Source organism: Hemicordylus capensis, chromosome 3 (genome assembly GCF_027244095.1).
Source record: "Hemicordylus capensis ecotype Gifberg chromosome 3, rHemCap1.1.pri, whole genome shotgun sequence".
Taxonomy (NCBI): Eukaryota; Metazoa; Chordata; class Lepidosauria; order Squamata; family Cordylidae; genus Hemicordylus; species Hemicordylus capensis.
The window spans coordinates 194,639,166-194,652,412 of record NC_069659.1 but is presented as its reverse complement, the minus strand read 5'-3'; the positions used below and the strand labels follow the sequence as shown (position 1 = coordinate 194,652,412).

The following is a 13,247-nucleotide window of genomic DNA, read 5'->3' as shown; positions in this document are numbered from 1 at the left end:
GGGGGCAAGGAGGCGGGAGGGCTAAGCAAGCCCTCCCCGCCCTAAAAACAAGGCCCCCCTTCGGTGCCGGTCCGGACTTCTCCAGACCGTGCACATCCCTAAGCCCCACCTAGAGCGCACTGCAGAAGTCAAGCCTAGAGGTTACCAGAGTGCACCACAGTTCTGAGATCATTATCTTCAAGGAACAGATGCAGTTGTCGTATCAATCAAAGACGCTCCTGGCCATAGCCTCAACCTGAGAAACCAGAGTGAGGCCTGGGTCCAGAAACATTCCTAAGCTATGTACCTGATCCTTTAGGGGGAGTGCAATCCTATTCAGAATATCTAACACGTCCCTCGTAGTATGACCCCTTACTATGAGTACCTCCATCTTGCTTGGATTCAGTTTCAATGTATTATACCTCATCCAATCCATTACTGCCTGTAGACAGGCATTTAGGGGTGTTATGAAGATGTCATGGAGATGTCATGTCCTTGATGAAGATGTCATGGAGAAATATATATTTGGGCATCATGAGCACATTGATAACACCCTGCTCCAAACGTCCAGTTGATCACACCCAGCGGTTTCATGTAGATGTTAAAAAGCATCGGAGACAGGATGGAGCCCTGAGGGACACCATACAATAGCTCTCGTTTCAGAGAGCAGCTATTTCCAAGCGACACCATCTGAAATCTACCAGAGAGATAGGAATGGAGCCGCTGCAAAACAGTACCACCTATTCCCAAATCCCCCAGATGATCCAGAAGGATACCATGGTCGATGGTTTCGGAAACCACAGAGAGATCCAAAAGAACCAACAGAGTCACACTCCCTCCATCCATTCTTTGGTAGAGATCATCCATCAGGCTGTCTCCACCTCATAGCCCGCTCTAAAGCCAGTTTGAAATGGATCTAGATAATCAGTATCTTCCAAAACGGCCTGGAATTGATCAACCACTACCCTCTCAATTACCTTGCTCACCTAGGGGAGGTTGGAGACTGGCCTATAATTATCCATCACTGAGGTCTACAGGGCATGCTTCTTAAGTAACGGTCTCACAATTGCCTCCTTCAAACATGTGTCCTGCCCTCCTTCAGCGAGGCATTTATGATGTCAACTAGGCCATCTCTAACAGCTTCTCTGCTAGATGTTATAAGCCACGTTGGGCATGGGTCCAAAAGAAAGTGGTAGGCTGAACACTTCCAAGGAGCTTGTCCACATCCTCAGGAGTCAAAAATTGAAACTGATCCATTTGAACAGAGCCAGAGGAATTACTGGACACCTCTGCAACTGACCCTGCCATAACCATGGAGTTCAAGTTGGCTCGAATGTGAGAGATTTTATCTGCAAAAATGTTGTTAAAAGCATCACAGTGGGATGATGAAGAATCCATCTCTAAGTTCAGAGAGAAGGGAACCTGAGCTAATCCCCTCAGAACTCTGAACAATTCCACTGGATACGAACTTGCAGATGCAATACACGCAGAAAAGAATTGCTTCTTCACTGCATGTATTGCCACAGAATAAGCCTTCAAATGGACTTTATATCATGCCTTGTCAGATTCAAGTCGAGTCTTCCTCCACGTATGCTTTAGTCTTCTCCCTTGCCACTTCAGCTCCCGTAGCTGTTCAGTGTACCATGGAGCCTATTTCGAAGCGGAACAGGACCAATTGTGTCCACTGCCCTGGTAAGCTCCCTATTCCAGGTCCCCACCAGGGCATCAATAGAATCACTGGCAGAACAAACTCTAAAACCCTCCAAGGCCTCTTGGAAACCTACAGGAGCCAATAGTCTTCTTGGGTGGATCATCCTAATGGGTTCTGCACCACTGAAGAGGTGGGTTGTGGCCATGAAACCAACTTTAATCAGTTGATGGTCTGTCCATGATAACGGAGGCACTCTGGGAGCCTCCACCCATGGAACACCTCCCTGATCTGAACAAAAGACCAAATCAAGAGTGTTACTGGCAGTGTGTTTTGGCCCCATGACCAATTGGGATAGGCCAACAGTTGTCATGGCTGCTATGAACTCCTGAGCTGCACCAGACAAGCCAGCCCTGAAGTGAAAGCAAAAAGCCTGGGTGACTCCAACACCAATTCCGTGACCAGCTCTGTCAGCTCCGTTAGGGTCTCCATTGGGTAGCTGGGTGCTCAGTACACCAACAGAATCCCCAGTCTATCCTGAATCCCCAGCCCAAGATGCACACATTCAATACGGTCCAGTTTTCTCACAGGGATTATAGTCAGGGGGATGTTATTCCGATTGATTACAGCCACTCCACCCCACCCCCTGCCCCTAACCTGCTCCACCACAGAGTACCCAGCAGGGGAGGAGCCGAGCCCATACTAGGCCACTAGCCTCCCCCAACCAGGTCTCAGTCATACAAGCCAAGTCAGATCCCTCATCCATGTTCAAATCATGGATTATTTTGTTGGGGTTTATGATTATTTAGCAAAACACCAAGGAAGCTACCATTCCAGTTACAGAGTGCAGAGTTTAGTTGTTGCAGCTATTTAAGTAACATGCATGGAGGTCACTGTAGAGTCTAAACTAAACTGATTTATTGGTGAAGTTTATTTGAGACAGGAAAGACCTCCTATCAGCTACATAATGAATAGGCAGGGAAAGAGAGAGATGTTTCCATCTTCTCTCTAGGAGGAAAGGAAGAAGACTGACTCACTACAGGAAGTACCTGAGGTGTGAAGCAGAGGTCACAGAGCAGAAGTAAGCAGGGACAGGTAAGGAGACCCTCACTAGCTACGTTTGCTCCCAATGCCCCTAGTGATAGGATAGTTGGTGCAAAAGGTCAATGCACTGGAACTCCATATCCAGCAGAGTTTGGTCTTATTTTGAACTGATCAGGCATTGCAAAGGAGCAAGGTCAGGTCCTGAGGGTGGTTGGTACTACTCACCGGGGCCTGGGAGAACAGCCGAAAGGAGAACAGCCATTAAATTTCTGGTCTCCCTTCCCCTGCAATGGCCTGCTGAGCTGCCAATGCCAAATCTTCTATTCCTCAGCACTACTGTAATAGTAGTGGTACTGTAATACTGGGAGAAATCCCCCAGGAGATGGGTGCTCTAGGTGCACATCTCTGTGTGTGCTCGGGCTGCAAACAGCCTGAGCACACACATAATCCTGGCAGCCAAGTTAAGGGTGTGCTCGTGCCCTTGGCTAAAGGTTAATTTCCTTTTGAGTAAATAGTATAACCAATATTTAACCCATATTTTTAAGGGGGATTGTCTAAAACTCAGAATCTTCTATTTGAGTAAATACAGTAAATGCAATAAATAAATAAATTTAATTTAATGTCCTCTTCCACATAGCACTTAAAACCCATTTTCATTCTTCGGATACGTCCATCCTAATGAAGAGGCACTTTGTATGGCAAGTTTGGTGGTCATGGCAAGTTGCTTTTCTCTGAAGGAGACTGCCTATGGCACTTTAATCCATTTATACACACACACACACACACACACACACACACTTTAAATCAGTAGTGTTATATTTACAGGCTGGCTTATCTGTGGATACAAATGGAAAGGGCAAGATCACTTTCCATGCATGCTAGACGTTACCCAAATATGGAGACAAAATGGCTAAAAAAAATTGCCCCTTGGTCTGTAGGGGTGAAATTTCCATTTATCTTGTGAGCAGCTGCAGCAAAATGTTTCCTTTACTTAAACGAGGCAGGCATTTATGACAAGAGATAAAAAGAGTAGGCAGTGGCAACTTTAATTGTCACTGTAGGAGCCTAGCAAATAAGAGGACCCTAATACTGTGTGCTGTCCAGGACATAAATAAAAAGCACATACACTAGAAATGGCACTCACTTACAGATTGCCTTTGATGCACCCACATGGACACACTGTGGGGCATCTTTGCTGGTGCCATGCACTCCATCCTCCTGATCTTGAGTTGAGCCTCAAAAACCAAGGGAAAGTGTGTCTCTTAACTCTGGTCTTCAACCAGCAGGTTTTTTTTTTACTATCTAATTATATTTCTAGGACCAGTCAGTCTGCTTGAATGCCCATATATAGACAGACACACATACACAGCATGCCAGACTGGGTTGGACAACCAGACTCTTCCCAGAGCCAAGGAAATTCTCAGAAAAATGACAGGACTGGAATGAGTCAACAGAATTCATAGCATTCCTAAAGTACATACGTTTCCCTCTGTTCTGAGTTCCTTGTACTGAACTCACTCGAAAGAGGGAGAGCAAAATACTGTTTGCCACTGGCTACATTGACATGACAGAGAAAGCTGAAAATTGCTTAGTCTCTAATTAAAATGTCATAAGAGGTGCCTTTTTTGTTGTTTAATTTTTTGGCTGGACTTTTGAGTTTTGTTCTATGCAGCTGAATCAAGTGAATACAGAGTCATCTCTGCTTCTTGGCAATGATTCTGCAACAGTAAATTATGTTTGAAACTTGTAAGATTTACAGTCTTAAATCCAGAGCCTTGGGAAGACAGTTAGGAAGAACAGATGTTGTAGCTAACACTTCTTGTAGCCATTACTAAAGAATTCACAAATAATACAGCTGTAGTTCCTTCTCTCTCGCTTATGAGATCAGCCGGCATATTGTGTGTGTCCCTATATCAACCTTGCAATGCCTGGAGCATTATGAACCAAATTGGGTAAAATTGTAGGGACACATAGGGACACTTAAACAGCGTAGTTTGTGATGATGTCATATACCCCGATTCAAGGTGGGGGGCGCATGAACATTTGAGGCACAAGTGGGAACTGATTTGGAACAAATTTGGTACAGTTGACACCAAGCATAGTTTGTGATTATGTCATCCACCCCAATTCAAGATGGCAGACAGGGGAGTAGGCTTTTGAGTGCTGCTGAGTTTCTCTTCCAGGAAAGGGAAAGAAGAAACTGAGTATCTCCTGGCTATTGTGTGAAAAAATGGAGCCGCCACTACCAGAGTCCCTTCTCAGAGACGGGGAGAGGCAAGGGAATTATTTCTGTCCTCAAAGGGCTCACAGTCTAAAATGAAACCATAGGATAGACACCAGCAATAGTCACTGGAGGTACTGTGCTGGGGGTGGATAGGGCCAGTTACTCTCCCCCTGATAAATAAAAAGAATCACCATGTTAAAAGGTGCCTCTTTGCCCAGTTAGCAGGGCTGACTAAGACCTCACTGTGGTCTTAGGCATATGTGCTTACAACTTCAGCATTTAGGTGAGGGGTCTTACATTATTGAATGTTCCTCTATTCAACAAAAATGAACAAGCTCTACAAATAGAAATTGTCAGGTCAAGGAGGAAGCTAGGACAAAATAACATCCCCCAACATCTAGTTTTCTATGTGCAAGGAAGGATCCCCACCCCACCATGAAGAAGAACTGAAGCATTCCAACTACAATGCTTCTCCATTTAAAAAATAAAAAATAAAAAGCTCTACACATAGAAGTCTAGATAGCAGGGAACAGGTTTTTAGCCTAGATGTATCTTCAGCAAGCCAGTTTTTCATGTCAGAGGAGGGATTTTTTTGGTGTGTATTTCCTTATGCAGTCTGCAGTGCTGCACTCCAGACACAGGTTTGCTACCTCAGTGAAAACTAGGCTTTAATGTCTTTTTCTTCCTGAGCTCTGCTATGGTAACCAAGATGTCACCGATCAAATGAAGTCAGCATGGTCTTTCAAAAAGCACATTCAGCAGGCCACATTGACCCCGCCCCTTAGTGCCCCTTTCCTTTAAGACTACACATTAGCCACAGGAATCAATTTCTTCCACTAAAGAGCAGAAAAGCCACATTGGTTTCTCTCAACTCAATCCTTTCCTAGAGTAGTACACATTAAGATGGCCTTCTCAACCATAATACTGCAGGGTTGTTGCCTTTCTTCAAGCAAACACCAGTACAGGAAGCTATGGGATTGTGTCAATATTTACCGCCACACAATGCTATAGGCATTTCCTTTACCAGAAATGTGCCCCTCGTTCTAGGCTTGGCTAAGCCTTTTGAACAGCAAAACCCTACAGGGCAGCCTTCTTCAAATATCTGAAGTGCTGTTGCATAAACAAATGAGCAGACATGCTCCTGATGGCAAGACTAGAATCAATTAGCTGAAATTACAAGATATTTTCCTCCCAATCAAATATTTCAGTTCAAATACTTGTAGCTATTAGGAAAGTGTTTGAAATATTTATACAACACACAAAATTAACATGGGGAGATTTTTAAAAAGTTTTGTATACTAAACCTATAAGTCAAACAAACATGCCAAATCAGATCACAACATGCTTCAGACAGTGGAAAATTGTCTGATTCATAATTTTTCAGAAAACCCACACCACTGCAAACAGCTATCATAAAGGTAAACCCAAAGGGACATGATGGATAATATCCTGGCTTGCTCATAAACTGCAGTTAGAACAAGCTGGGATCTGCCCAGTTTGGATCCAACAACAAATCTCAGCAACTGGGTTTAAACCAGGAATGGAAGCAGCAAATGAGGAGCACACAACCCTAAGGCTTATTACAGAAACACTAAACTATGGTTTATTGCAACATCTGAATCCTCAACATAAGCTCTGGACTTTTTGTTTGTTTTGCCGTATCCACAGCCCTGCTATTACAGCACAATATTCCAAGGCATTTAATGCTAGAGACCTGACAAATAAAATTGATTAGATGGGTCTAGAGAGATCTGGTTGTAGTGGTTTTACATGCTTTGAATCAACAATGATTACTGAAACAGTTTTGTTAAGTTTGCAGTTTGCCAACATGTCAAAAGACTACCTTTCAGTCACATAATAGAATTTCTACCCTCCATTCCCTTTGGCAAAAATGTCTCAAAGTGTCTCATTACAGCAAAACAATATTAAAACTATCAATACAGAACTACAATTTAAACACAAGAAAAACAACCACTAGCCAGGGGCTATAGGCCACCTCCAGCCTCTAAATACCAGTTACATGGGAGCAATAGCAAGAGAGAGGGCATGCCCTCAGCTCTAGCCTGTGGGCTTCTCAGGGGCATCTGGTGGGCCACTGTGTGAAACAGGATGCTGGACTGGATGGGCCTTGGGCCTGATCCAGCAGGGCTGTTCTTATGTCCATAGACTAAAATAAGCCACATCACACGAAGATCCAAGATTATGCCTCCAAAGCTGTCTCACAAACAGAAGGACCTCACCAGACTTCTGAAACTCACCAGAGAACCTACCCAATTAGTTTTTCTAGGGATAGAATTCTCTCAAAGAAAAGGGCAGCTTCACTTTCAAGTCATACACCAAACCGACCAAGAAATAAAAGATCAAGAGCTAAAGTTTTGGTGCTGAAAAAAATTGCATATTTTATTCTTACAGCAGTTCAGTTTACAGTTGTTCTATCTAAAGCATTTTGAGCACCCAACAGAGCTCGAACTGATGACAGGAGTAGAACAAGAGAACTCACAGACCATTTCTCCAAAAACACTAGCCACAATCAGAGATAACCCAAGCTTTTCACTCGAATGACAAGGGGGCTTCTCGGGGGCCCCCTTGCCCGCTTTTTCTTTGAAGAAAACAAACCACCTTTTCTTTAAAATAGCATTACCCTTAAAGTTAAAAGAAAGGAGTGTTTAAGAAAAGACCAAGGGAATTGCCAAATAAGTTTCTTTCAAAATCAATCTGCAATGGAACATACAGGAATCATTACATCATTCCTTCAATCAAGGAATCAACTTTACCTGCTCACTGTCAGAGTTATGTCATCTATGCAGCCCTTGATTTTGTTCTGTGCTTCTAGGTGGGTCATGCTTTCAGTGTTCTCCCCATCAATTGCCATGATCACATCTCCTATGCATATATTGGCAATTGCAGCTTTGCTTCCTGGTGTCACCTGAAAGGAGAGATTAATGGAAATTGTAACAAAAGTTCAACAAGGTCCTCCAAATTTTCAGCAAACTAGTCTCTTTTCATAATGGTCCTGCTTTGCTTTTACAAGGGAAATGAAAGCTTGCACACAACCTGCAGCCCCAGTAAGAATGCAAACATAGGGATGGATTAAGCTTTTTACCGCCCTTTTACCTTAAACAAAAAAGGTTTGCCTTTTTAAAAATAAGGTAAAAGGCGGGGGGGGGACTTTCTCCTCGTCCACTCCACCCTTGCTGCAGCAGCTGCTGCCCATAGAGAGGGGGTGGCAAAGTTTGAGGAAGAGCAAATGCCGACTCTGCCTCTCCGTTAATCCACCACTGAACATAAGAAGTGCAAGTAACTCATCTGCAATACAGGTGGTGTTGTTTTTTCTGGCAGTACTAAAAAAAGTTATATTATTTAACACAAGACATGTGTCAAATACCTCATTAAATGTATTATTCTAATATAAAATCAAATTGACCATCTTTTGATAAGCAATTTGTCAAATTCTCTCAAGCTTGTATGCAGCAGAGATGTGGGGTTGAAGATTTTCCAGAAATCTTCCCATACTTTTGCTTTAGACAATTTTCTATTTCTAAAAATTAACTGTTTAATGAGATACATTAGTAACAAAGAATGGATGTCAATACAATATTAGGCATGTCTGGAATTTTGGAATTAATATTTTCCAGATGATTATCTCTAGGAAGTGTGTAAGAAAATTTATTGATTTTTGAACAGGAGGGTAATATGGAAGGGTTTTTTGTTTTTGCTATTACTAAATATATAAGTCAAATAACATGCCAAATCAGATCACAATCTATTTAGGGCATCAAGAAAATTTGAACAATACATCTCCCTAACCCACAGCAGCTTTTATTATTTTGAAGGGCAAGAGTGAAACATGCATTTGGAAGAATTCAGGTATCCTGTCCACATCATCAGGATGAAGAGGCTGAAAAGAGAAAACACTAAACAGACAGAAACAAGTGTCATCTCATTTGCTACTGCTACTCTAAAGTCCATGTCATGCTGGATGTGAGAGATTTAGTCTGCGGACACTCCACAAATTGGGTTATGGAGAGCTCACTAAGATTCTAAGGAGCATTCAATAAGTTGCAATCTTCCTGAAACAGCTCCACTAGCTGGCTTTTCATAGGCACAACAGTGGCAACAAACTGAACGCATTTCACTGCCTTAATCACCACAAAGTAGGCCCATTATAAGGTTCTAACTTGTGTTTAGTCAGACTCAGTATGTGTTTCCACTGATGCTCTAGTCGTCTTGTTCGCCATTTATTGCCTGTAGCTCCATGTCAAGACACCGTTCAGAAGCAATTATATTGATGGTCTTGGTCATTTCCTCATTCCAGTGGTTGACCAGATGGTATAGCCACCAACCATATTGGCAGGAAAATCCCCCTCATCAGAAATCCTTCTGGACTCCTAAGTCTCCAGGGGCAGATCTTCCTCACCCTTGGGGAAGTTAGGAGTACCAATAAGTCTAAAACCTATCAGGAAGTGACCTGAACTTGACAAAAAATTGATGTTAATCTCCTCCACAACCAGATCACCATCTCCCTGTCCAGCTATAAATATCAGATTCAGATTGTATCCTGCAATATGAGTGAATGCTGATATAATCTGAGACAGGCCCATGGTTGTCATGGTGGCCACGAAATCCTTGGTGTGGACATTGAACTCCTCCAGCACTAAAAGCCTGGGGAGAACCAATACCATGCCAGCAATCTGTCTGATTAGCCCAGGCAAGGAAACTATTGGACAGCTTCTGCACATCAACATAATCCCAATCCTGTCTCAAGCACCCAATCTCAGCAACAGACACTCAGATTTTGGTGACTGCTGAAAGAACACCTCAATAGGGGATTGGACTCATGATAGACTATCGCACATCCACTGCCTTGTCCCTGTAGATGAGGCTTTTATAATAATCCAAAACCTGATGGGACGAGCTGGGAGAGAGCAATTCCTCCTGCTTCAGCTAAACAAATCTTGGTGATACATACCAGGTTAGTTCATTCACCAAGGATTAAGTTCTAGACGGCTAAATATGTTTTATTGCCTGACTTGACATTCAACAGAAGCATCCTGAGTCCATCGTGCGCCCGTATGGTAGCCATTCTCCATCCAGCTGGGAAATGAACCAGATGGAAGGATAGCCTCTATCTGGAGAGTTCTTTGACCCCTGTATCAGCACACACACTTCCCATCATCATACTATTGCCACACTCCACCTGCTACCCTGTAAACAGGAATGCACCTTTTCTTCACTACCACCAACGGCCTAGAAAAGCAGTTCCAGAGCATGGGGGAGTGGGCTGAACAATTAAGCTCTCTTCTGCAGTACTGTACATGCTAGAGGACTGGGGAAGTAGTGCAAGGATTAGCACTGCTTGCCCACAAGGGCTCAAAGTATGCATGCTTTGTAAGGATGTCAGCCAGTAATGTGAAAGTTATCACAAATAAATTGTCCTCTGGAAAAATTGCCCTAACCTGCAGCTGAAGAAAATCCAGCACTGGTGCATTTTTAGCGTTTCCCAATTTGCCCTTTAATAGCGAATGAAAAAGCAGAGGGAGGCAGCAGTTAAGAAACACACATTTATTTGCTGAGAGCTGAGTTTAGAGCTGAACCAACCCTAAACAACTTAAAGTTAGTAGTAGTACTGTGTATATTAATGAGCTATGTTCATTAAAAAGATAGCCAGAAGTTTAGAACATGTGATATGAAACCTGATTTCATAGTTACAGGTTACAACACAGAATTGTTGGTTCAGAATCCAGCCTTTATGAAATTCTGACCATTTTGGCCATTATATGAAAGCCTCTATCTTTATTCTATCCTAATACATGTAACAGAAGAAAGCTTGGAAGCATGAGCTGTGGCTGCTGGAGCCTCAGAAACTAGAGGCAGGGTGTGGCCTATCTGTCCAGCAAGGTAACAATAAAACTTTGTGACACAACCTTAGAAAGAATTTCTTTCTTGTATCATGCCTCTTATGCACTATGCCTCTTATTTTACTCTATTCAAATTACAATCATCTGTTAATGCAATAATCACATTAAATGCTTTGAACACTTAAAATATACTATATAAATGCCATGTAATTATATTATCATAATACATCTGGCAGGGTGCGGAGTCTATACTAAAACATAGGAGCTCTTCTCATGATCAGAGAAGGTCTGCGTGGAGGTATGCGGGGAGAGCGGGTTTCGCTGATCCTCCCTGCAGATGATCTCCTGGCTGTTCCTGGGCGAGCGGATCGCCCATAGCTCGCCTGGCAGCTCTGGGGGTCCAGGTGCTGGGATGCCCCGTCACACATCAGCCCACCCGCAGAGCACCAATAATGCTCCACTCAAGTGCACGGTGCATTATGGGGATCTTCCCCACCCCAAGTGTGCCCACCACAGCTGCAAGCAGGCCTTCCTTGACACACAATCAATAAAATGAGGTTAAGGGATCACATGCTCCCTTAACCTCATTTAAGAGGGTGGCTAGTTAGGTGGGTTTGCTGCCGTGTAGCCACAGGGTTCAGGTGCGATCCCAGTGGTTCACATGCTCGTGTGAACAGCCGCATAATCTTATCTCAATAATGGATAACAGCAGTATTCTGTGAAACTCAGTGTTACATGGCTATTACCTGCCTTACATGTCAAAAGAATCTTTCATTACAGATACCTGGGGCTTACCAATCTGCAAGCTCATTAGTCCAGATATATATGGGATGAGAGCTGGTCTTGTGGGAGCAAGCATGAATTGTCCCCTTTGCTAAGCAGGGTCTACTCTAGTTTGCATTTAAATGGGAGACTACATGTGAGCACGTAAGATATGGGGCCACTTGGGAAGAGCATCTGCTTTGCATGCAGAAGGTTCCAGGTTCCCTCCCTGGCATCTCCAAGATAGGGCTGAGAGAGACTCCTGCCTGCAACCTTGAAGGAGCCGCTCCCAGTCTGTGAAGACAATGCTGAGCTAGATGGACCTATGATCTGACTCAGTATATGGCAGCTTCCTATGTTCCTATAACAGAATACATATGAATTTGATATTGGCACTGAAACCATTGTCATTAAACCGAAGACTACCTTTAATTTACCACTATCCCACACAGAAGGTAGCAACCAGGATGTTCTGCAAAACAGAGAGCAGAGAGCACAAAAAGGAACAAGCAGTCAAGAATATAATGATTCTGTGGGAATAGCATCACTATTTTTATTGGGTTGGATTCCAGCTAGTACTTTCACAAACAAAAGAAGTCCCATTCACAGTTCTCTGTTAGAGAGCTTGGAGGGGAGATTTGTTTATCTACTCCAGCTGCAGCTGAAGTGCATAGCTAAGGAGAGTACTGCTAATTAATATTGTCTGGAGACTTGGAGTTAAAGTTCTAAAAAAGTAGTTTATTTAGGAAAAACATCAGGGGGGAAAACAAGCCTACAAGCCTAACTGGTTGCTACATTCAGGAAGTGGGGAAGGGAGAAGATGTAATTCTCTCTCTCTCTCTCTCTCTCTCTCTCTCCAGGTGAGAGAATGAAACCTGAGACTATCAGTCTAACAAAGGGGGATCAGAGGAGAGAAAGCATGGTAAGGGAGGGAATGCCCTTACTGGCTGTCTCTACTCCTAATGCCCCTGGTGGTCAATAGGGTTGCTGGTGCTAGGAGTCTATGCCATCAGGAGCTGCATCTCCAACACACACAAGGGGAAAGGGCAATTTTTGCTGAACCCATGCTTTCCCTCTGTTGCCTAAAAGTAAAGTTGTGCCGTCGAGCCGGTGTTGACTTCTGGCAACCACAGAGCCATGTGGTTTTATTTTCAGCATCTTCCTGTATCGCTGCTGCCCGATATAGGTGTTTTCCATAGTTTGGAGAACATACTAGAAGGCATTCAAACCAGCAATCTCTTGCTCCCTCGGCAAGTTACTTCCCCTCTGTGACATTAGGTGTCTTGGTTGCCTACCACCACAAAATTTGCTCCCTAGGGCTCCCCAACCTTCAGAGATACATTTTCTGGGGACACAGCAGACTGTAAACGAAAGAAGGAATTGGCAAAAATCATCACCTGCACAAATGGAATGCTTCTGTTTGTATAAGGGGAAAGTACTAGTAGGTGGTAGTACTAGTAGAAAGTACTAGTCCAACCCACTAATTTTTAAGCATTCTATCATTAAAAGCATGAATATTCTATTATTCATAAATTCAAGACAATTTCTTATATCAGTATGATATTTGGCATGAAGAATCTGGTGAGGGGTATATTCTGGCCAAATCTGAGAGACACCTGATTACATCTGAGAGACAGCAGTTACAGTAGTTTTTTAAAATTGCACTGAAATCTAAGGATTCATCGCTTGCACATATTTCCCCCCATCCAAAATGAATCCTAAATTTTTTTCA

General features: G+C 43.2%; 1 protein-coding gene across 4 annotated transcripts in view; it reads right to left on the bottom strand.

The window, feature by feature from the left end:
* Window positions 1-13,247, bottom strand: part of PDLIM1 (PDZ and LIM domain 1) — a 52,662-nt gene that overhangs the window by 28,749 nt on the left and 10,666 nt on the right. For all 4 annotated transcript variants that reach the window (XM_053308566.1, XM_053308564.1, XM_053308567.1 and 1 more), the window contains exon 2: window positions 7,670-7,821. In XM_053308566.1, the coding sequence (XP_053164541.1) occupies window positions 7,670-7,821 (152 nt within the window). The remainder of the gene's footprint in view (window positions 1-7,669; window positions 7,822-13,247) is intronic.